The sequence below is a fragment of the Catharus ustulatus genome, chromosome 10 (assembly GCF_009819885.2).
Source record: "Catharus ustulatus isolate bCatUst1 chromosome 10, bCatUst1.pri.v2, whole genome shotgun sequence".
Taxonomy (NCBI): domain Eukaryota; kingdom Metazoa; phylum Chordata; class Aves; order Passeriformes; family Turdidae; genus Catharus; species Catharus ustulatus.
In genome coordinates this window covers 1,573,632-1,598,729 of record NC_046230.1, presented here as the reverse complement: position 1 = coordinate 1,598,729, position 25,098 = coordinate 1,573,632, and the positions used below count along the sequence as shown (strand labels likewise).

The following is a 25,098-nucleotide window of genomic DNA, read 5'->3' as shown; positions in this document are numbered from 1 at the left end:
GCTGTGTCCTCGCAGGCAGAGCTGGGTTTTCTGTCCTCGTCGGGAATCCCTGGGAAGACAAAGTCTGCTCGTGGTCCAGGGGTGTCATGTTGGTGGGGCACTTCTTACATCATGGTGGTAAATCCGAGCAGCTCGGGATGGTCCACATCACTTTTCCAGCCTGGGGTCACTGGTTTTAGCTCCAGATGTCATTTGGGCTCGTTGTCCTAAGGGGTGTTAAGTTTGGAAAATGTCCCTGTGTCCCCTTGCACTCCCCTCATTTGCATGTGGGTCCCTGATGTCACCCTCCTCCAGGCGCCATTTTCAGGGAAGCAGCAGCAGCAGCACTCAACGGAGGGAAAAAGAAACACAGAGGTGAGACAGGGTGGGGGCTGAGGCAAAATGGGGGGGGGCAACAATTTAACATTTAACAAATAACATCAGTTAACAACTAGAACAGGGAAAAGCTTAACATGAAAAGCTAAAAACTTATGAACTTGTTCATAACATTGCTGAAATACTTGTACAGAAAATGTGCTACTTTGAGATTATGCATAATCAACAGGTTTCAAGCAATCTGTTGGGCATCTCGATTTTCTTGCTGTGTCAATGGAGCCAAAATCATAGCTTTTTTATTTAACTGCATTTATCCTACCTCTGAATTTAACTGGGGAGAATTACTACAACAAAGGCCTGCACTCTGTTGTGTCAATTACAGCCAGAAAGACTTTAAAACACAGCTTCTGCTTCAAAGGCTATTTTTTCTCCATACCAACAAACAGAATGCTTCCCATTTCTCAGACAGGGAACTGGGTCACAGCCAGCCTTCTGCCTAAAAGTGGAAGGGGAAGATATTTCACCACCAGCTTGAGTTCAGCAGGAGCAAATGTTGGGTGTGGTGAGCCCAGTAAGGATGTTTCGGACACACCACATTCTGGAAAGGCAGATGAAGAGAAGGGCCTGGCTGTCACCTTTTAGAAGTGTCCTCAGTTGCCACAGAGTGTCTGCAGCAACACAAGGTGGAGTCTTGCAGAGGGTAAAAATGCAGCTCTTTCATGGGGCTGATGGTCACAGACAGTAGCTCACAAGGGGCTTTATTGTGCAGGACTCCTTCTTTGCCATCGTGGAGCAGTAAGTTTACAGTAATTTCACGATTACAAGCCACACTGAGTATAAGCCACATCTCCGGGTGTTGGCAAACATTTCGTTCTTTGTCCATACACAAGCCGCACCTGAGCATAAGCCGCTCTGTCATTTGCAGCGAGGACCCGCGTGCAACAAAGTTGCCAAATAGTAACAGAACCGCGGCATGGTGGGGTTTACTGGCTCGGCTCGGGCCGTGAGGGCTAGGGGCTGCCGACGGGGCCAGGTGGCCCAGCTCGGTGCTGCTGCTCGGCACTGCTGCTCGGGGCCGGCCGCTGCTGCTGCCGGGCTCACTCACCCCGGCCCGGCGCTGCCCCGCGGTGGCAGGAGGGGCACAGAGCCCACTGGCACCCGTGGCGGTGGTGGGAGGAGGGGAAGGAGCCCCCCTGCTCCTGTGGCGGCGGCACGCAGGGGCGGGAGCCCCCCGCTTCCTCCCCAGGCTGCGAGGATGGCAGCACAGAGCCCCCCGCCTCTGGCCTGAGCTGCGGGGATGGCAGCACGGAGCCCCCGCCTCCTTCCCCTGCCCCACACTGCCGGCACTAAGCCCACCTGCACCTGCCGCACAACACAGTAACCAATTTGTAACAATCGCATAAAGCCGGGTTTTACTTGCAGATGCTCGGCTCGGCACCCTGGCTGGCACTTCCGGGGTTGTAAATGTCAGAAAATTATTCACATATTAGCCGCTCCTGAGTGTAAGCCGCATTTCCAGGGTGGAAGCAAAATTTTAGTCAAAATGGTGCGGCTTATAATAGTGAAATTACTGTAATTCCATTTGTCCTCATGTCTGCCTCTCTGAAGGAGAATGGATCTCCCCAAATGTCTGCTTTGGCCCTCTGCTCTGCACCTGCCTTGACCACCATATCCCACTTTGGGAAATGGGAATTTTCAGAGGCTCAGGTCAAATGCTGACTGCTTGACATCCATCCAGGAGAAAGGGCTCTGTATGCACCTGGTGAATATATTGTTCTTTGATCTCATTGCTGCTGATCTAAACCAGTGTGAATTTGCACTGAAAATGATGAAGCAATGCTGGCATGGAACCAACATATGTGAGAGGAAACTCAAGCTTCATGCCTCCGCTTGTATTTAAACCATGCTGCCTCCATGGATTGCTGTGCATGACACAATTAAGATAACACATTGTATAATGCTGAAGCCAGATGAAACAGCATCTGCCCTTTCCTGCCCTTTCCTGTGCTATTGGACACTCATTTGTACTCAACGGTACAGACTGACTGAAAACCAGATTGACTAAAAAACAAAAGCATGTGCATGGCTATGCTCCTGTATGGGCTCAGTTTAGTCCTGAATAGTGTCATCTACGAAATATTCCTGAGCAGGGGAACAGGTGACAGCCAATACAGGTCCATTTTCTCTAGTGCCAGCTGTTCAGCATTTTCTTGCTGCAGAGCAGCCCCTTTTCTCCTCAGCTCATCCCATGTGAGTGTGGTAGATCCAGAGGCTGGAAAGGACTAGAGTTATAATTTACATGGCATCTCCCCCAGTGGTCTCCATCCTGCAAAGACTTATTAATCATGAATGGTTCTATGCATCAGTTTTTGATAAAAAAACCCTTTCTTTTTTCTCTTTCTTTCTTTCTTTCTTTCTTTCTTTCTTTCTTTCTTTCTTTCTTTCTTTCTTTCTTTCTTTCTTTCTTTCTTTCTTTCTTTCTTTCTTTCTTTCTCTTTCTTTCTCTTTCTTTCTTTCTTTTTTCTCTTTTCTTTTTCTCTCTTTCTTTTTCTCTCCTTCTCTCTCTCTATGTCTTTCTTCCTCTCTCATTCTCTCCTTCCCTCTTTCTTTCTGTCTTTGTCTTTTTCTCTCTCTCTTTCTTTCCCTTTCTCCCTCTCTTTCCTTCCTTCTCAAGATCAGATCACAAATGATGATAGGAAATTCTTTCCTACAGGTAAGGCCTTCAAGTGTCCCAATAGGCAGGGCACAACTAGGTCTGTCAGTGGAAAGCAAGGAAATACAGCAAAGTTTGGCAACTTTCAAAATGTGTTTCAAGACTGGATCTGTGTCTGTGGCACATGTTATGGTGACAGATCAGACTAAAAAAAGTGCCTTTCCCAAGAAGGCAGATACACAGAGGATGCCACTATAGACCCGTGCTCCAGGTTGAGCGAGGTCTGGAGCAAATTGCCAGCTGCTGATGAAATGTGGAACTCTCTGTTGGTCTCAGTTTATTAAAGAAGAACCAAAGCTACAAAATATTTGATTTTTATTCAGGTATATATACTTTTTACACCCCAAAGCAGCTGAATAATGAAGTGAAGCATAAAGTTTTAAAGAAAAAGGAGCAGAACATAGCAATTTAGGTGAAACCAGAGAAATTAGTCTAAGTTCTGCATAAATACATTGACAGGAATAAGTCCCAGCCTAGATCCAGGGAGATGACTGAAGATAGAAATGCTTATTCTATATTTTAATATTACACTTATTGCTATTTAAATAAAAGCAGCATTTTGGTCCACAGTTCCTCGTGGTTACAGAGGTTTTTATTCTGAACTGTGCTTTGGAGAAGAAGTTTCTCTCTCTCCTACTCAGTGACAGAAAAATTATGTATATTAAAAAAAAATACTTTTGAAGCCAAGTTGTAAAGGTTTCAGATTTCTTACTATGTAACCAAGTCTCAGGAGATGCCAGATCTTGGAAATAGGGTCAGAGATTTTGAGGTTTTCCCACCCTTAATATTTACATTCACAAATGGTTTGCAGCATAAGATTCTGAGAAGTGGTCAGAGTGATTTTCCCATGTTTGTTTATCCATGGTGACACGGAGGCCAGCTAGCCCATGAAATAATAATGAGCCTATTTCAGTGTAATACACAAAGAACAGCACTTTCCATAGAGTTCCAAGTCAGATGGGGCTATCTGTCATTTTTGTAGCTGAACTGAATCAAGTTGCTGCAACCTTATCTTTCCCTCCCTGAATTGCATGATGGAGTTAATTTAAATCACTTCAGCCAACAACCATGGCACTGGTGGTGTTTCTGTTGATAAAAGTGTGCCTTGGAGCACTGGCCAGGTCGCACACACACAGAATTCAGCACTGGAGCCATACAGCAGGCAAAATCCCAGCCTTGGCAAAGTTAATGGTAAATGTTTTGGCTTCAGTATAAACAGGCCTTCTGTCTGTCCTTCCTTGCAGGGAATGTGATAGGAGGGAGAAACAAAAATAAGAAGGTGATAAATCCTGAGTGCACGGTCACCAAATGTAACTGTGGCAGCAAACTAGAAACCTCTACACAGCCACTTGTTTGGCATTAGAGATTACCCTATTTCTGCAGGTCTTACACAGATTTAAGGTCTGAAAAGGAGTTTCTAAGAGAATGGAAGAGCAGTGTGTTGAATCTTGAGAATCAATAATATAAATTATTTTTGAAAGCACCCTGCCCATTACCAATTTCACCCACACACGTGATGACAACATTCTTCTTTTGGTCTATAGCCTGCACCCATAAGTCACAGATTTTAGTAAAAGCCCTTTGATTTACCTCACTACCACAGACAGTGAGCTATGAATGTTCTGGGCCCCACAGATGTGGGGTACCTGCATGGCACAGCAAAACAGCTGCAACATTCCTCACGGGGATGAAGATGGAAGGGATGACAGCACAGACCTGCACCCCTTCTTGGCCTTGAGTTCCTGCTTTTACTTGGAACTCTCAGTCTGCAACTTTCTAGGATGAAAAGCTATAGCTCCTAAGCCTGCCCAGAAGCTGCTCCTCTCTGCCTTTGGCACTAGACACGCGTTCAGACTGGTTTTGCACACTTCCCAAATTTGGTCACATCATCATCAGGAGGACACAAGCAGTCACTGGGGTGTTCAGTTTTCCTCAATGGCTGAACCAGATAATGGAAGACATCTGTATTCCTGTTGGGAAGGGTTTCCCAGCCTTCCCTAAGTAATTAATGTCAGCATCAACACAGCACTTTTTGCTGCTATGGCTCAGTAGCATTTATGGTAGGTTTCTTTTTTAACTATGCTTTCATTTTTTTCCTATTTCCTGCTCTTAGAATCTTGTCCTGTAAATTCCTTGTTTGGGTTTTATGGGCTTTTTTGATCATATTTCTTGGAAGATAATTCTTTTGGGATGTCACAAGCACAGAGGAACTTGAAAGAATTACCATTGTTGACAAGATGTTTGGCCATGGACGAGTGTTCCTCATTAAGAACAGGTTCTGTTTTCTACTTATAAAAACAAACTTCCTGCATGCTCCAGTTACAAGGAAATGGCTTTATTTTAATAAGAATGCGTTTATGTTTGAAGCCAGCAAGGGGCTTAGTCCTTGTCTGGCCTTTTATCACGTTCATGGTTGCTTTCCCTTGCCCTTGCAGAACTTGAGAGCAATTCCTCTCAGTACACCATCAACCCTTGACCCAAAGCAAAACAAAAGTGCCTTTAAAATAATCTTGTGTGCTTCCTGCAGGCTAGCACAGAGCTCCACATCAGAATGAGGTCTTGAGTAATCCCCCCCATTCTGGGTTCCTGCTGCCTCTGCCCTTGCCTTACATTATTAACAACAATTTATGACTCCTCTGCCATGTTCCTCATCTTGCAGCACATACACTGATGCAAATTGAATGCCAGGAGCAATAGCATGAGCTGCCTGTGGTTACCCAGAAAAGCTGTGATAGAACTCAATATAGAGCCTGGCTCTCTTGAGTGTCATTTGGATTTTGTTTTTTTCCTTCTTAGTGCCATCTTCAGCAGCCTCCCTAGCTGCAGCTTGGCACAGCTGACTGCAAGGGGCTGGCAGGCAGGAGCAATCCAACTGAAATGAATGGAGTTGTTGGAAAGCTTAAAACCAATCATCTGGATAAGTTACCTGATGTCACACAGGGTGAAGACATTGGAGATCTAAGGTTTTGGCTTAAATCCTGGCAGAAGCCATGATTCAGTAGACATTAAAGCATGTACCTAATTAAAACCTCCCACTGTCCCATCCCTGGGCAATCAGGCATGTGAATGTGTTTAGGGCTTGTCAGGAATAGCTGTTGCTTGCCTTGTTACCCAGAGCTAAGTACTCTGCACTTTTTCTGCCTGGCTTTGGATCACTGTGGAGCTGTTTGCAGAATTAATGAGGATTTATGGCCACACTGCAATTGGGAAGGCTCTTGGGTACCCTGTGCTGGCTCTGGCAGCTGTGCCCACCTCACTCCTGTGTCTGTAAGCCTGGGCATTTCCTCCTTGCTGCCATGGCCTTACACACTCATGTACCCTCAGAAAGGTCACCCCTGCTCTCAACAAGGCTGTCTTCTAGTCCTCTTTATTTTCCATAAATCATCTCCTAAGTTCCTTGTGATGTAAACACAGGGCCTGAAAGGGATGATATGTTGGCAAAATCTTAACTCACTTTTATAACTTCAGAACAAAAAAAGGATGGTAAAGGGTTTTACATTAAACCTGTTATTTCTTTTGTAACAACTCCTGTTGTTTCTTTTTAATCTTTTGTAAAGGATGACGAGAAGGCTGTAGGTAATGGGAAGGAGGGGGAGCACATTTAAATAATTTCAATTTTAAAGCTTAAAAAAAGGCTGCATTTTATTTAAAGCCTGCACTCATGCATTCACAATACCCTTAGCCAAAAAAAATTCAAAACAACAGAATCTCCCACAGAAGGGTATTTCCCTGTTTCAGGCAGCTCTCACAGCAATAAGCCTGAGTTAATTTTGGCTCCATCCTCACATGCTCCGGGCTCTGGCCCCAGTCCAGCAGAGCACTTTGAGCAGTTTCTTGCCTGTGTTTCAGCAAGTCCCTCTACCTGTCTTCAAAGATAAGCATGTGCTGTGCTGGAGCAAGGTCAGAGGCGGCCCATGGACAGTGAGCTCTTTGTATCTCTACAGCATCTTGAAGGCTTCAGAAGAAAGCCCTTGCTGTATCAATGACGCCAAAGTTTACACATGGAGATGTCTGTAAACTTTAAAACGTAACCCTGTGAGCCTCCAGAATGATGTACCTGCACTTGCCTTTTTTTTTTCATAAACAACATGTAAAATATTATCTGCCTCAGAGTTGATACAAAAATAATGGCTGTGTCTCTTCCAGATGAGAAGAAAAAACCCCATGCAAACAAGCTCACACACATACACACACACAGAGTGAAAAATACACAATGTTGAAGGATTTATAGTATGTATTGCTGGGTCCTCCTGTTTCATGCAGATGAAAATGGGCATCTAATGATGATAAAAGCATTAAAAAGCATGTGAGAACAAGAAAAAGGAAGAGAGGTGAGCCTGACTCAAAGCAAAAAGCACTGATGTGAGGGTGAGCTCACATTTCCAAGCTGCTGGCAAAGGGACAGGGGTGGAAGCAGATTGTGGAGCAGTTTTGGCCGTTCTGGCTGAGTGGAAGGCTGGGGGAGGGAGGTGGTGGGAATAGTTAATCATGTCTGCAGTGTTTTGGCAAGGTCAGGAGTGGATTAAGTGTGTCAGGCTCTGGCTTCCCTGGCAGTTTGAGAGGGATTAGGAATTGTGCTGGCTCAGGCAGTGAGAAGGTGATGAGACTTTGTTATCTCCCATACATGAATTTTTGCTAATGAGGGAAGGAAGGACACTGAGGTCTGGAGAGGAAAGTGAAAAGTCTCTGCCCTTAGGCTAAGCAAAAGGAAAGCTGCATAATGAGCAGGGACATTTTCTACAAAGGGTGAGGGGTATTCTGGCACCTTGTTCAGCAGAAGTCAGAAAGTAACACAGCAGGCCGGTTGTGCTAAATAAGAGAAGTTTGTGGTGTAAGGTAATTTTTTCCACACCTTCTAATGGACAGGATGGAAGTGGTGAAAGGAGCAGAGACACCAGCAGGGATGTACAAACACTGGGAAGCACACAGTTTACAGAGCAGCCCAGGCCCTGTGCTAGCAGTCAGGAAACAAGCCTGACCAATGCATATGTGACAAATGCCCCCTTTTATTAAGTATGGTTGGAAATGGGTACCCAATATCCCTTCTTCATTTTCACTAAAGACCCTCTTTCTACTTGATCTTGACCACAGACAGCCTACAAAACCATGAATCACCACTTGTTAGCAGTCCTCATTTTGGGGTGCTGCTGAGGGGAGCACAGGAGTGTCAGTGCATGCCTGCTGCCCTATGTGAGGCCAAGGCTGGGCACAGGGGGGTTATGGATGGGCACCCCAGCACAGGCAGGCCACTGAGCAGCTGCTGGGAGGGCACAGTGACATGTGGAGACAGGTGACACCATGTGCAGGTACAGCCCTGCTCAGAGGGGAGCTGTGTCAGTGTGGCTCACTGGCTTTACACACACTGGCTTAAGCTATGAAATGTCTCAGCTGTCAGTATTCAAAGTTGTGGGAATCCTTAAAATGAGAGGGTTTTGAGAAAGCTGCAAAAAGCAGGCCTCAGAAACAGCAGAACTGCAATTAGAGCTAAGCGGTAGCTATAAGATTTGTCAGCAGAAAAGTTATATGAGATGTAGAAAACAAGGACAAATAAAACAATGGTCTGTGTATGAACACCTGGCTAGAATAACTCCCTAAACTGCAGAAAAGTATATCTAGCAAGATATTCGGAAGGTCTAAACTTAATAAAGGAGGTCTGTGCATTGTATTGTAAGGCTTACAAGTAGGTATTGTATTCAAAATAAGCAAGCATTGTTTTAACCAAAGGTACATGTACTTGTAGTGGTTGGATAGAACTACTTTCAATATGCTTTTGCTTTTTGTGATTGGTCAAAACACTTTCAAAGTGCATTGTAACATCAGGTTCTGTGGCTGTTGCTGAGGATGTGAGCTGCTGGCATCTTCCCATTGTCCTAACCATGTAATGAGACTGATGCTTGGGAGGAAAAAATAATAATAAAGCAGCTCGAGACGCATTCCACAGCAGACCTGTCCTGTTCATGCTTCTGTGCATAAACCTGTGGCTGGCATTAAAAGTGCTGTAACTGACAGCATTTAAAACTTAGTTTGCTTGCTGAATACCAACTCAAGTGGAACAATATTTTTGTTATCAAACTTTCAAAGAAACTTGCTGACCTAAATTGCAGCCAGGATGGAAAATTACTGTGACTAAAGCCCAGTGTCTCGTGACCATATAAACAGTGGAGCAAAGTGAGACCTTTTGGGCTCTCCTGGACTGCAGTGGGCTGAGACCAGCACCTCTCTCCAAGTGGAGCCTCTCAGAGCAAAAGAGCTCTCAACATTGCTGTTCCTGCAGGACCATCACCAAACCACAGCAACAGAGCCTGGATTAATACCCCACTCCTGGGGCTCAGCCCTGAGGGGATGCAAAGACATCTGATGTGAGTCCTTGGCTGAACTCTAGGGAATTTTCACAGGTATTTACCTTGTATATGCTCCTGTAGATCTGTGTCAGGGTGAATGTGCTTTATCCAGTGTACAATGAATGTGGCTCTGCTATATTCTTGAATGCTTTAGAGTCATAAGTAAGTTAGGCCTATGAGTGAGTTATTAGAAGTGCTACTGTAAGTCCCATAAGAATATTTCATTAAATTGTTTCAGATAAGCACTCAATTAAGTGTTGTTAAATCTAAGTGCTATTAAAACCTTTAGGCCTAAATTATTGATGAAGTCCAGGGCTAAGTTTGGCAAGGAGGTTCACTCTGAATGTTGTGACTCAACTGGATGGTCTTCCTTATTCTTTCTTCTCCTCACCCTTTCCCATCATTACCATTTTCCCATTCCCATCCTCCAGATAGATTTTTTTGTTGTTGTTGATTTTAACTTCAGATTGATTGATTTGGGGTTTTAGTGCAGTTTTTCTGTGTGTGCTTTAAGCATCTAGTAAGCAATAGAGTGAATCTTGCCAACAAGTTTGTCACATTTTCACCTTAATATTAAACCTGCTTTTGCTGGTACCTTTGCCAGCAATTCTTTGAGCAACCCAAAATGCTCATTTGTGACAAATTGTTGTAGTCAGCAGGATGGGAAATGAAATCACTGACTACTTACAAAAGCATGGAATAAGTCCAAGTCCTGAGTTCTCAGATGAATGGGCTCAGAGTAATTGGCATGACTGGGGAGCTGTGGAGGAACGTCTAGGAGCAGTTAGGGGCCATATAAAGGCTGGAAAAAACAAAGGAATTATTTGTAAAATGTTAGGCACCTAGAAGCTGCCTGCTACTATACGGTAGATCAAGTTATAGAGAAACAAGAGCTGAAAACTGCTAGAAGTTTCCTGCTAGAAGGCAGGAAAACAACTGAACTATTACTGTCCTTGGAAATAGAACAGCTGTAGAGACAGTTACAAGAAGAAAAGAAAGGAAAACAAAAGCTGAAGGAAAAAGTTGAGCTGATACTTATGGAGGCTCCAAATCCTCCTAACACTGTGCAAATTATAAAGCTACAAATTATAAAGCATACTCTGAAGATTGGGATGGAAATATGTGGGGTGATCCTTGCTGTAACAGACATGGGGAGAATGATCTTTTATCTCCTTCAAATTCCCCTGTGCATGAAGTTAGACCTATTATAAAAATAGAGGTAATTACTGGACTTCAGGGTGGACAGAGAAATCATAATCAAACCCCAACTCTGTTTGATCAGATTCAGATGGCAAATTTGCAAGAGCTCTATGGCCATAAGCCAGCTGAAACTGAAAATTTATAGCAAGTTTGTTTATCTGGAGGAGACAGAGTCTTATTAGATGGTGAAAAAGCTAAAGGGTTTTGGGGCCCTGCTGTCTTTTTAACTTCTGGTCTCTATCCCCCCAAATTATCCCCATTCAATCACAAGCAGGGTGGCAAACTGGGCTGGTGACACAGATGTGAGGGGAGAGAGGAGAGCCTCTGATCATACCCATTAAATCTTTGAGTGAGCTCCTCACTGCTGTTATAAAAGCTGCCTGTGTCCATGCACTATTAATGCTCCCATTACAGCACCTGTAAACTATAAAATGTTAAAGCTGCTAATGAAGGGAGACCCTGCCATACTCAAACCCTACCTGGCTTCAAAATGAGATTAAATTTAAAGAGACACAGACTTTAATGCAGAATTGGCTGGGAGTGTTGCTGCAATTTTAGAACACAGAGAAATCCCCAGCTGGGCAACACTAATGAGTGACATCATAAATTACAGTTGAGAGAGAGAATGGAGTGATTTATCCAGTAAAACTAAAAATAAAAGTAATAATTTTAGACAAATTGACTATTCCCAGGAACCAGGACTTACAGGTCATCCATCCAGAAAACAGAGGTGCTAGGAAGAGCTGTATAGCCATGCATTATCATTAGGCATTCCAAAAGGTGCAATTCAGAGACAGCCAACTGGTGTTATCCAGAGCCGAACTGATGCATTTCTGAGATGAGATGGATGTATATTGTATTGCAGGCCATAGCAAATTCCACATATTCTGGGAGAAATTCACATGAGGGGGAAAATTGACTTACAAAAGTATTTAATGGCTCTAAGTTTCACTTTGCAGAAGCTCCAGAGGTTCATCGTGTTATCCAGACCCATAGGACTAGAGACTCCTGCTCATCTGTTCCAGCCTCGAGACTGGGTCTGTGTTAAATGCTGGGACAGTGACCACTGCAAGCTGAGTGGAGAGGACCATTCCAAGTCCTGCTGAGCACCCTCACCACAGTCAAAGTCATTGACAAAGGACCCTGGATTCCCTGCTCCAGAGCTCAGAGGGCCTCTGCTCCTGGAACAAATGGAAAAACAGAGACTGGTACAAACGATGCAGTTTGAATTGCTTTTTCTGTGTTTATGCTCTGCAGAGTTGGTAACTGATTTGTGATGATGTTACTGATGGTCAAGTAACCTTGACCTTGACTTGATCAGCCTGTACCTGTGAAGAAAGGAAGCAAAATCTTTAAGGAAGAAAGCAGTGAAAAACAGAAGGACTTAACTGAGAACAGATGCTGACCAATCTTTGGCGAGCAGAACGCAGGCAGCTACTGGCCAGTGAACTGGGTGACAACAAGTTAGTGGCCAATTGGGATTGAACACGCTGCTTTTGAGAACCATGTAAATATGAGCTGTGAACAAAGATCCCTATTGCTGCTGGAACCTTGCAGTGTTGTGTCTCTCTCTTCTGTGACATTGATTCAGCTTTGGAACCAAAATTTGCACACAGCTCTAGTCCAAAATATATCCAGTGCTCTCCATAAAAACAGTTGTTGGGTTTGTACTCAAATACCAAGAATTAATCAGGATAACATAACAATTAATGGCCATTAATTGGTGTTTTAATGAATGAGACATTGTTGGGAACAAGTCACTAAGGACTACCTACTATAACTCTAAGCAGCTTAGTTCCTGATCAAGAAAATTATAAGGTTCCCTCTGTGGTGGTTGATGTCACAGGAAAGGTCATTCTCCCTCCATACTGTCACAACATTGAATCTAAAATAGGCCTAATCCCTAAGTCATAGCAGGATTGGCACAGGCACCCTGGAGAATGGTTCCCCTGCAGGGTTCGGGATGTATTGGATATGTAAAAATGAAGCATGGAAAGTTTTGCCGCTTGATAATGACCCTTGGGGCTGTAATTCCAAACAAGCAATATTGGATCACCTCAAAGAACAAAGTGGATAGATGAGGACTTACGTAGGGAGGATGAAAATATCCAATAATCTCCTTGTTGAGTTTCCCATGAATTTCCATAGTGCAATTATAGCTCCTGTTCCTTCTTTAGAAGTAATGGAATAGGAGAAAGCAATTGTTAACATTTCAGCCATTACTGAACATACTGAGAGCAACAAATCCTAGACTCTTTTGTGGGAGCACTAGTCTTTGGCTCTGCTAGAGTTATGAGTGTTTCTGTTTTATGGTTCCTGCTTGTGTATTTGAGGCCCTAATCCATAGCAGGCTGGTATGAGCACTGCTTGCCTATAAGGGCTGATGGAGCCTAACTGGGAGGAGCAGGAGGGTTGGGAATGTGGCAGTGGTTGATTTTCCCCCTTAATGCTATAAAGGTGAGTGGTGTCTGCACAGAGCATGTAAGGTGCCCCTAGTTCCTTTTTGTACAGGAAGAAATGATATATCCTTCAGTCACAAAAGCAGTCTGCTGAAATGGGGTTTTCACCTGTGTGCCTCTGGTCTTGCTTTTTATCTATGTCATGCTGCAGCTGAAATTTTACCCCGACTTTATTGACACTGCAAGCTTGCTAAAGCTGAGCAGGCTCTGTCCCCCCGCCCGTGAGAGCACCTCGGTGTGTGAGCGGGGATCCCGGGACAGCAGAGGGAGCCGCAGCACCGCGCAGCAGCTCCGGGCCGGGCATGCCCCTACCGGGGAGCTCTGGGCTGGTCCCACATCGCCACAACTGCGGCTGGCCCTGCTTCAGGCCAGCTGTGTGCTCCCCCATCAACGAAATGAGCTCCATGCCAGGACCTTGGTAGGGCTGCCCTGCCCACGCACATGGCTGAACTTCAGTAAGGGTGACAAAAATGGCATTAAACTGAATGGTGAGGCAGGTCACACTCGGAGCTCCGTGCAAGATCAGGTGCAAACTGACTGTAAAATCATGTATCAAACATGGGCAGTGATCATCAAATTACAAACTACATAGCAATAAATGCTGCAGGCAAGAACTGCTTTCTCTGTGTTTAAGTGTATACGTCAAGGAATTTGAGTGTCAACAGTGCTGTTTTAAAGATTAATTTATTTGGTCCTGATATAATAGGTTCAGTCTTGTTCAACTGCACTGGGGTTTAGCACAGCAGTCCAAACTAGAACCTCAAACATAATCTCTGCAAAGTTGCTTAGTAAGGCCACTAACTAATATACTGGAGGCTAATCTCTGCCTTAAGTACATAAAACAATAATCTGAGGAACCTTAATTTACAAGCAGGGCTTGCTCTTCAACTGCAGTGTTAGTACTGATCACTGTAACCAGAAAACCTAGGGCAGAAGGAAAGTGCTGTTTCATTTTGGGATGGTGACTGATAGTCTTCACCTTGTCAGTCTTTAAAACAGCAAAACTATGTAAGGTGGATAAACAGAATACAGTCATTTCACGATTATAAACCGCACTGAGTATAAACCGCACTTCTGGGTGCCAACAACTTTTCATTCTTTGTCCATACCTAAGCCGCACCTGATTATAAGCAGCACGTTACAATACAGAGTGTGATAAAAGGTATCTATTCTAGCACCATCTGTTGAGGGTGGGGGCAGTGATCCTTACCTCTGTGGGAGATATTCTGCTAATGGGCCATCCACTGAAACCAGGCAGGGCATTGTTCTTTATCTTTTCACAACCCATCCTTCCTCCAGCAAGTCATTTTCTGCTAATGGCCCATTGAGTCCCACTGTGGGACTGATAAAATTACTGCATCCCATTGGAAGTTGCTCCAGCCAGGGGGAAGAGCCCAACATTTCTTATCAAGATAAAAACAGAGGTTTTGGGACACTAAGGGAGCCCCTTTCTCCACAGGACTCCAGAGGAAAAAAATGAGATTTCTCCACATCACCACTGGACCTCCGGAGGGAAACTGCACCTTGTACAGGAGCACTGCTCCAACTGAATCACATCTGTCACTGCAGGAGGATGCAGCCACCATTTAATGGGACTGCTGTCAACACCCTGCCTGACAGGGTGTCAGGTTGTGCTCTGACTTTGTCAGGGTTTGGGGTTTGTTTCTTTGTAGTACTGTATTTCTATTTTAATTTCCCTGGTAAAGAACTGCTATTCCTAATTCCCATGTTTTTGCCTGTAAGCCCCTTGATTTCAAAATTATAATAATTTGGAGGGAGGGGGTTTACATTCTCCATTTCAAAGAGAAGTTCCTGCCTTTCTCAGCAGACACCTGTCCTCCAAACTAAAACAGCAACTTTTCGTTCTTTGTCCATATACAAGCCACACCTGATTATAAGCTGCACTTCAGGTTCGGACCAAAATTTTAGTCAAAATGGTGTGGCTTATAATCGTGAAATTACTGTAATTTTTTCCAGACCTACATGTTCCTTGGGTTTGCTAACCTGCTTTGCTTGTAGCAAAGCCTCTGTGGCTTTTGGTCTGGCAACTGCTGCAATGATACAGCCACTAACAGGTCTCATTGATTGCTGATATCAAATATACTGGCAACTTGCTCACATTTGTGATGGATTTTTTGTAATCAAGCTCATCTCTTCATCTATCTGGTTAATCAATTTTATTGTCCCCAGGGCAGAGCTGCTTGTGGACAGGTATAACTGGTGATATTGAAGTAGCCTCGGCATATGAATCAAAGGGAAGAAAAGACCCTGGGTGTAAAGAAACTTCTATTTATCCTACTGAAATCTCAACTTTGGTAATGAAATATTTAATACGCTTTTATTTAAAGAAACATCTCTGTGAAATGAAAACAATAAACAGCTTGATGGCTTAATAGCTTAAGTGTAGCTGGAACATTCAATCAGTCTGAAGAAATTGTGAGTATATTTCAAAATGGTGGAGGTTATTGCTATGATACATCTAACTTTAATGGCAATGGGAAAAATATATCCTCTCGAGAGTTCTTGAATAAACCTGTCAGTTTGTGACCAGTTTATTAGATTCCCTCCTGAGTTCAGTCATCTGTGGCTGTGCTGAATAGCTGAGTAAGGCTAAAGCAAAAAACGGACCAATTTATCCAAAAAGGTGTCATGGATGAGCTTAGGTTTAATATGGTTGCAGGAAGGGTGAGTACAAGTCCTGGATGCCCTGTTGTTAAAATACAGTTGCTGCTGCCTCTCATTCTCCCTGCAGCAGAATTGTTTGGAAGCCAGTGCTCCTCACTGCCATGTACCTTCTGTGGTGCTGACAGGCATTGTCAACTGTGTCTCCTGAGGAAACAATATGCAAGAAACCAAGCGGACTTGTTGACTCCAATACTCCATTTTGCCTATAGCAAAAGTAGTTTGAAATGTTCCCAAATCCTAACCCTGGCTGGGTGTGAGGTTCCTGTCATTTATGTGAAAATTTGCAGATGGACGGCAGAACAAAAAATTGTTGGTGTCAGTGGTGATAGGAGGGGAGAAGTCAGCCTACAGCTGTTCTTTGCTGGCTCAGGAGCATCTGCTTGACTGGTGAGCAGGAGCACCAGCCTGCTGTGTTGTGCCAGAAATGTTGCATGGACTCTGGAGAAAGCCAAACCTGGTGCTTGGAGCTGGCAATGCTGCCCTGGCAGGGAAAAGGGGCAGTGGAGGAGAGCTGAGGATACTCCTGGGGAGTGGCACTGGGATATTTGGCAGGATCAGCTTCCTGTCCTGATCCCAGTAAAATTGCTCCCCTCCTTTTCTTTTAGTACCTGCTGCTGCATGCAGCACTGCTGCCTGTGAACCCCTGGCAGCTTATTTGCATGTACTAATATAACCTTTCTTCACACAGAGGTTAAAATGATAAGCTGAAGTAAATGTGAACAGATGCACTTTCTTGTTGGCTCTTAAGTATGATTGATTTAAGTGTAGAGCTACTCCTCAACTCTATGGTTTGTAACTCTGACCTTCACAATTAGCTCTAGTACATCTGCAAGTTGTTCATTCTCACTCAGCTATCTCTAATCTCACTGCAGTTATTCTGTTAATGGTTTTGTAACTATCCAAATACATCTGCTGTCTCCCTTCAATTGCTTCCAGGGGCTACGATTATCAGGATGATCAAACCACTTGCTGGCAGTAAAGCTGTCTGTTCACAAGAGCTGGAGATATGTCATATTTCAGTAAAACTGACTGGAAGATCAAGCACAGGGTCAGCCTGGGAGCTCACCTGGGCCAGCAGCAGAGAATATCAGAGCAGTGAGACAGAGCAAAAGCGCAGAGTAGTTCTGCTCCCAGGCCAGGCTCAGACACTGCAGCCAGGACATTCCACAGCTTAACTGTATCAAACTCCACTACATTTTGTTTTGAATAAGCTGTTGCCAGACTAATTTGGTACCTCTTGGTAGAAATGAAGGTCTTGTCATCCTCTTGCTGGCCTGAAGAGTCCCAGTCTGCTTTAGCTGTTCCTTGTCTGCTGATTCCCCTCACACTCTTCTTTGTATCTTGTCTTGTTCAATCATTGCCTTCTGTTATGTGAGACCAAAAATGCAGGCAGTATTCAAAATGGGACTAACTGGCACAAGGGTAAAGTGATGTCTTATGGGTTTTGTTTCCTGCCTTCTTATTTGATTTGTCTTTTTGTCTATGACTGAGCATTAAAGAACATTATACCACAACTATCTTTGGTAGGTCCAAATCTAGTCTGAGTGGGAAAAGACAGAAACCATGTGCCTTGAAAGTGGGGGAAATTTTCACAGGTACCCCATTTTACATTTATTGGTCTCTTTGTTACTTGGCCTGTTGGTACTGTGAGATCCTTACACCTGTCTGAGCAAAGCATATTCTAGACACAGGAATCTCCTTTTGACCTGTATTATTTAGATTAAATTGCTGGAAGAAATAATCAAACGTTTGTTGTTTTTAGGGATGGTCAATATATCACTGTCATTAGTTGTTTCTGATGTGCAAAAGTGTTGTAGCCCTATGGAGAACATTTTGTCTGCTCAGCTCAAGGGCAGAGCACTCCAGATGCATCTCTAAGTCCTATTTAGCTTTTAAATAAGTTCCTATGGAGCTCTGCATGCATTTGCTTTTGTCTATTGATTAAAAAGGAAAGATTTTGGCTTTTTAAAACGATGCACAAGGTTTTTTCAGTGCCTGGAGGTTTATAGATTTTTGTGTGTGTGATACCGGTCTAACATATCTATTGAGAAAACAAAGGCATCCATAAACTTGCTTTTATGTATTCCTTTATCTTTGTTTCAAGTTAATCGACAAGGAGAGCTGAATTGCTCCACAGGGGCTGGCTCTGGGTAAAACAGCCCCATCTGAAGGCAGGCTGGCAGCTCCAGGACTGCTCCCCACTGAGACACACAAACACCTGTGCTGCCCAAATTGCATTCCCCTATTCCCAAGGGAATGTCCTCTGTGCTCCAATTGATTTCTGTCTCTGACACAGCTCTGTGTGGGATTTTCTGGCTTTGAGAGCAATCTACAGAAAGTACATATTGATTGGATCCTCCAGGGGTGGGTGGGTAAGAAAAAACAACAGCCCTTTCTATCGTGTAGCAAAGCTTTTACTGAGTGAATGGCCTTAGCTAAAAAACTTCAGGCAAATTTTAGAGTGAGAACCCGAAGACATTCTTGTCAGCAGGAATAACAGCTTTTTGAGCTAATGGGCTGTTCTGAAAAAGGAGAACAGTAAATTTCTTTCCAAAATAAGTAGAAATTAATACACTGACCTCATTAAGCAGCTGCCCTGTTAAGTGCTGTGGTGTCTGCTGAAATGTGGCTGCTGCTGAGCAAGATTTGCATTTGTGGCCACTATGGCATCTCCAATTACTGCTCAGCAGTGAAGAAGCCTGCAGGGCAGCAGCTATTAGCAGAGGGCTCTGCTAACTTGTGCTGGACATCCAGTGCTGTTATTTTAATTGCCCTCTGTGCTTAGTTTGAAAAAAAGAAAGTGCTTCTAGAAAACTAAAAGAGGAACAAAAAAAAACAAAACAAAACAAAACAAAACCAAAACCAACAACAACAACAAAAAAAACAACCCCAAAAGCAAAATAACAACCAGCCAGAGAGCACACTGTGCACTGTTTGGCACACTGAGCCCACCAGGCACAATCCTTCAAGAATCCTTCAAGCAGCTGATGAGAACTTACCAGTTTTTATCTTGTGTTTAAAACAGACTCAATTGGGACAAGAAGTCATGTACAGCAACAGAAGTGTTGATAGAAGAGGTTGTATCCTGTCATGTAAGTTGTTTCCAATGCTAAGTCTTACCCTCTTTTTATAATTTCCTAGGTCTGCCTTAGCATGGAAACCCTGAGAATTTATTCACATCTCCAGTATGTGAACTAGCAAGTGGAAAATTTTTGATTTGAATTAAGTTGCAAGCATGTAATTGGTAGAAGACTGTTACACAATGTCAAGTCAGTGATCCTCCTGGCTCTGAAAGTACATAACTCCAAGTTTCAAAAGACAGAATAAGAAGGTGTAAAGGAGGTAGGTAGGTAGATGTAAAGGTGTGTGTCAGCCCAACAGCTATGGGATCATCCAGTGTTGTAGCAGACCATGTTGTGACCAGATTGACCCTGAGTTTGATAATCTCTGGGACTTTTTTATCTTCCTACAACACTCTTAATATCTCAAGAGGAGAGCAGCAGGATGTGGCTGCATCAGGAGCATCATTATTCTCCTATGTCATCATCCAAAACATCTTATCTCACCTCCCACTTGGAACTACACCTGGTTTATCAACTGCCAAAACAAAAAGCTACTGATGGATGTGCACAAAAGTAGCCTTGTGGCAATTACTCAATTACAGCTGATGACTGATTTGTGTATCAGCACACCTGAGTGCTTCTGGTTTTTTATTGGAGCAGAATATGCAGACTAGGCAGTGAAAGGGAAAGCCTGGCTCTGCAGGCAGTGCTGGTGGGTGGACTCAGGTACATGGATGCAGCACAGGACTCCAAGGAAGTGCCTTTTCCCACCCACAGCTGCTGCAACCCAGGTGAGTGGGGCAAAGTGCTGCAAGAATGTGGCTCATGTAGAGAGCCTTCCTACAAGTCTAGGAAATACATACTAAGCAGGAGGATTAAAGCCTTTCAAAGATGGAATAGGTTCTGCTTTCATAATATCTTTCATTTCAGCCTCCACAAGACTTGGCACAGCCTAGTGTGCTACAAAGCACCCTTTTTTCCCCTCAGAACATCTTGAATTAATTCTTGGCAAAACTGTCTAACTCTGTGTGCAGACAGGAGCAAACTCCAGCCAAGCTGGGTCCTCCTGCAAGGCCACTCACCTGGCTCTCTGTGCTGCAGGACTTTGTGAGTACAGATTTCCCCTGTGCTTCTGTGGCAGATGGGTGGATGTGATACAGCAAAGGCACCAATGTCAGGATCCATGCACACAGTTGGGAAATGCAGATGTCTAGAACTGACACTGATTCTGTAGAACATAAAGGAAACTGAAAATGCCCAGCAAGAGAGTACAGCTCAGATCAGCATCTGTACAGTCAGATCTCACAGCATGAACATGCACAGGGAGCTCTGCACTGGCACCTCAGTAGCTTCTCTCAAGAGAGAAGCCATCTGGAAATAGCTGGAGGTTTGGCAAGATGACCTGAACTGCCACATCTCTGAGAAGCATGGAAATCTCCAATCTGCCCATGAGTCACAGAACACTTTCTGCTGCACCTTAATTCCTGGCCACACCTGCTGCCACCAGGGATTGTGTGCTAGATGAAAATCAATCCAGATGTGCATGTCAATTGAATATTCTCCAAACTGTGTCTCCCCTTCAGGTTTCTCCAAATGCTGGATCCATACAGCAACCTGCACAGGCTGGAGCCCAAAGCACCTGCTTGGTGTGGGAGAGGAATCTTTCCAGGAAATGGATATAATGTGAAAATGCACCTTATCGACCCTCTGAAGGCACCTGCACCATCAGCATGGCTGCAGTCCTTCTTTACTTACTGTAACCTAATTGATTTTAGTGGGCACTCAGGCCTGGGTACATTTTAGGGTTTAGATTTTAAGGATCCTAAGTAAGAACATTAAGCACTGTCAAGTATTTCTGGGGCTTGTGACTGAGCTGGAGAGGGAACTCAATATCCTTCTAGCAATTTTCTCAGTTAACATTTTTTAAAATCTATTTGTCTAAAGGGACAGAAAGAAAATCAGGAGAGCAGTGACTGTAATAATCACTGAATTTGCTTCTGGATTTTTTCCCTCTATCTTCCAAAAGCAAGTGTTATTGCCAAAGCTGATTCTGATTTCCTCTCAGAAACTGTCCACTGCCTCTTCCATGGGCAGTGCTGAAATATAATGCAAATGTGAGCAGTTAAAATACGTGAAGAAGACAAAATCAGATTGGTGTAGTAACTCAGTGACGTTTCCCAACCCACCCTTCCTTACAAAGCACTGCTATTTTACACCAATAGAAATCCTTTTGGAGTTTTGTAGCTGACTCAGAGCTGCAAGAAGAAGAAAAGAAGAGAGAGGTAATTTCCAATGTGGTATTAAATTAACCACAAAATCAAACATTTCCAAAGACACTTGATTTCATGTCAGTTCAGAGGCACCTTTTAGATTTATGCCATCTAAAACCAGAATATCAATACACGTTTCAGGACTGATGGTCTTTTAATACACTGTGTTGCACTTCAGAAGCTGTAAGAAATGTGATTGGATTTTGTTATGCCTAAATTAGTAACTAGAATCGATTTGGGAATGTATTTTCTATTAAAACAAGAAATAATGAAGTTTGTGTAATTATTAATCTCTTGTAATCCTGAATTTTACAGATTACTTTTCAGAAACACGAGCAGTTTCTTGCAGACAAGATGACATTTACTGGCTTATTTTTCTTCTGTATGCTGATGAACATACTAACAGGTAAGATTACTACCGAATTTATTATTGTTTATTTTTTTCAAGCTGCCAGAAATATTTTGTTACAACTATAGTATCTTCTCTTTAGTATTGCTGACATATTAATCCCAGCTGTTCAGGCTATGAGCTCTGACTAACAGCCTGACTAAGTTGGTTCATAGCAGTGACTGATTGCAAATGAGGAATTCCTTGCTCTGCTGTTCAAGAAACAAAACTCCTTTGGCTACACAGAGGGTGCTGTGTGGGCATTAAAGAACTTGTGAGTTTCTAGTTATACATGGAAAATGTTTGGTTAAAAGAAAGTCTTTCTGTGCAAGAGCTGGTGCTGATGTGTTTCCTCTTTATTTACAGATGCCCGATCCATCCAGGATGGAGATGGTAATTCCTAATGTGTTTTTATTTCCTTGGTGTCACTAATAATTAGGAGGGCAATTTGTAACTCCCAGACTTGGTGGCCAGCAGTGACTTTGGTAGGAATGCTTATTAACCTCAACGGACTATGGAAAAGCTTTCAATTAGTTCTGGTGGAAAAATAATAGTGAATTTTTAAAATTCCTTTAAAAATTATTAAAAGATGGTGACATATTAATGTATAATAATAGAGCTAATATCCAGTCTTGAAATGAAAAGGGATTACAGTCAAGTCACTAATTCTGTTGTACAAAATCCTAACTGGAATGCACCAGATTTATAAATGTATAGGACATCTGAGAATTTCATCTTTCCTGAACAATAATGCTGTATGTGTATCTGCTATTTGGCAAGAGATACTGACTTTCATGACAAAAAGCTTAAAATTTACAAATTGCCACAAATCCAATTAGAGAAATGTTGGAATAAATCCCTTAGCACAGTAACCCTGTGGTTCATGTCACTTTGTGTGATTAGTCCATTGGATTAGTGTTTGCCTTTGATTAAAAAAACCCTCAACACCCTAATGATGTTTACACTGGCTTACTGATGATTCTATCGTTAAACCTTTTTTTGGCTTTTCAGACAGAATTCTGTCTGAAAACAGAGTTGGAGAGAAGTATCTGCAATAACCAAGTACTGCTCTTGCTGGTGTACATCTCAGTTAACCAGAGGACAGCCAGCAGCATCTCCAGTGCACAAATATGCTGACAGTTATAACAGATATGAGCAGGACAAATACACAATAAGGTCTAATATGATTACTTATTCAAACCTTTTTTTTCCCTCTGTGCTCCATTCTATTTCTTTAGCAATAAATATTTTTAATATATCATCTCTAAAATATTTTTAATGTATCATCTCTGTTTGTGTACAGCAAATATTTTCGTAGAAACTTTTGCAACAGTCAGGAGAGCCTGCAAGAATCTAGAATTAGAACCCTGTTCAGGCAGTGCCCTGTTGCTCTCATTACCAGCAATTATTGTTTTCTTTCACACTGGGCCAAGCAGCAGCCTGCAAAGTGAATCTGAGGTCAGCTGGTATAAACTGTGAGTTCTCCTCTGCAGACAGCATTTGGCTGCTTCATTTGGTTTCTTACGTGCCATCTGTGCCTGCACACTGCAAACTTTACTCCTTAAAATTAAAGTCTGACAACAGGATTGTTGAAGGCTCTTAATTCCTGCTAAAGACCCTGCCCCCAAGCTGAGTGGAAAGACTTTCATTCATCCAAATGGGCTTCAAATCAAAATAAAATACTGTGTTTAGCTTTGCAGCACAGAGGGACATTTGTGACTGTGGTCTCAGCTACTGTTTACATTTTATATATGCTTCTCTGTTTGCCCACATTTGGGCCCAAGGGTGGTTGGCTCCTGCATTTCCAGAACCGATTTTGTTTTCCTGCTGAACTGTAAATCTTGTTTTGATGACTGTATCACATTCTGATCCTGCTAGAGCAGGCCCAAATACAACAGCTGTCTTCCAAGCGGCAAAGCCTTTCCTCTTGTCAGGAATATTAATCCACAAACACCAGAGGTTTATGTCCAAAAAGGAAACAGAGCAATCCTTTTACTTAATTTGAATCAAGGGAGAGGCCAAGGGGCATTCTCCTGGGATCTCTCGAATTTTGGAGGATGCAGCCTCCTTTCTATCCTAATTTCCCGGCCGCATTTCCCTCTCTCTTTTCCCTTGGGCTGAGGAACTTGAGAGGTACAGACTTGTGAAACGCCTGATACCTGACATTCCCCTCTAATGTATAACCCTCCCTTGTAATTTTTAATTTTTATAGAATTCATGGGTTTTCCTCATTGCTTCTTTCATCTTTCAATATCCAATTTCATTTATCAGCAAACCTACACTTTGTAAAGGCAAATATCTTTTTCCATTCATCAATCAGTGCAATCCTTCCCATTGTTTCTTTTACCTCTCAGTGCTAGTCTTATCTACCAGCAGACTCACAGCTTGTTTGTAAAGACAAATCCAACATTCCTCTCACTCTCCATCCCCTTAGCTCGTTTCCTACAGTCCCCTGAGAAGAGGCACAACTCTGCACTTCCAGGCAGTATCAGGGAAGTATGGCCCCAGTCCCTGGAAGTTCTGCAGGCAGTGTGGTCAACTGCAGGGGCACACCATAGAGGGTGGTGCCTTATTCCTTATCTTTTTATATCAGGCAAAGCAAATTATGTGGAATAAAGAAAAATGGCTGTTGATTGCAGTCGTTCCTTGCTTTGAAATAACCAGCAGCCTTTTAGAAATTAAACCAGCCTGATGGATTCTTGAATTGGCATAAATGTGTCTATGTCCCCTCATTCCTGCTCCCCATCTTGTCCCACTCAGTCAGGAAAGGGAATACTGACTCCCATTTTCTGCAGAGTGGGTCATGGAGAGGGGTCAGTAGCTCTCCTTGCCTCTCTCCTGCTACAGGAGCACACCAGCCCCCAAAGGGGGCTCACAACTCCAAACCATGGTGCCTCCAAGCTCTCAACAAAAGTGCTTCATATTATAGTAATCTGCAATATTTTCTTTTGGTTGGGTTTTTTTAGATCTCCACCGGGAAGCTGCAGCATTGCCGTACTGGCCCTTCTCATCCAATGATTTCTGGTCCTATGTGGAATATTTCCGGACCTTGGGAGCTTACAACTGGATCAATGACATGGCCAGAGCCTTCTTTGCCCAGTTCCCTTTTGGGAGCCACCTTGGCTACCACGTGCGTGACCACGAGCACTGAGTGCCTTGCTCAGCTTTGCCAGAGTTGCTGCCCAGGTGTTGGGAGAGCACCTGTCTGCCAGGAAACACCCCTGGGCTGCCTTCAGCTGTTTTGTGATACCATGGTCATGTCCAGCATGTTATTGCTTCAATGAGTCTCTTTTTTACCATTTCTTGTAAAGGTGTTCGAGTGAACACCTGACTGCCAGCAAACACACCTGCACTGTGCCTCAGCCCCTAAGTGACCCTGCAGCCTTTCAGACTTTAAATTACTCTCTTTTTTACAATGTATGCTTCTGTGTGACACAATAAACTCCTCCATTCTGTTTCATGGCTTTGGGAGCCTTTTTTTTACAGATTCATTACACCTTCATCTCGGGAGATTGCTCTCTGTGTAGAAGAGTTACGTGTGTATAGGAGTTATTCAACCAGTGCACCCAGTCTGGGGGCTGGAAGGGCCACCAGTATCAGTAGCACCCACCTTTTCGGAAGGTGAGGCCTCACTCAGGCCTGAAGGCCCGCAGAGACCGCCATTT

General features: G+C 43.4%; 1 protein-coding gene across 2 annotated transcripts; it reads left to right on the top strand.

Annotated features, from left to right (window-relative positions):
* Window positions 1–14: 14 nt before the first annotated feature.
* OTOS (otospiralin) lies at window positions 15–24,804 on the top strand. 2 transcript variants are annotated; one of them, XM_033068822.1, is made up of 4 exons: window positions 15–354; window positions 21,361–21,451; window positions 21,800–21,826; window positions 24,400–24,804. In XM_033068822.1, exons 1-4 carry the CDS (start codon window positions 265–267, stop codon window positions 24,582–24,584), a joined length of 393 nt encoding a protein of 130 aa, XP_032924713.1. In that variant the 5' UTR covers window positions 15–264; the 3' UTR covers window positions 24,585–24,804. The 2 variants fall into 2 exon arrangements, with proteins under 2 accessions (XP_032924713.1, XP_032924714.1); XM_033068823.1 differs by lacking the exon at window positions 15–354 and adding an exon at window positions 21,026–21,057.
* Window positions 24,805–25,098: the final 294 nt, after the last annotated feature.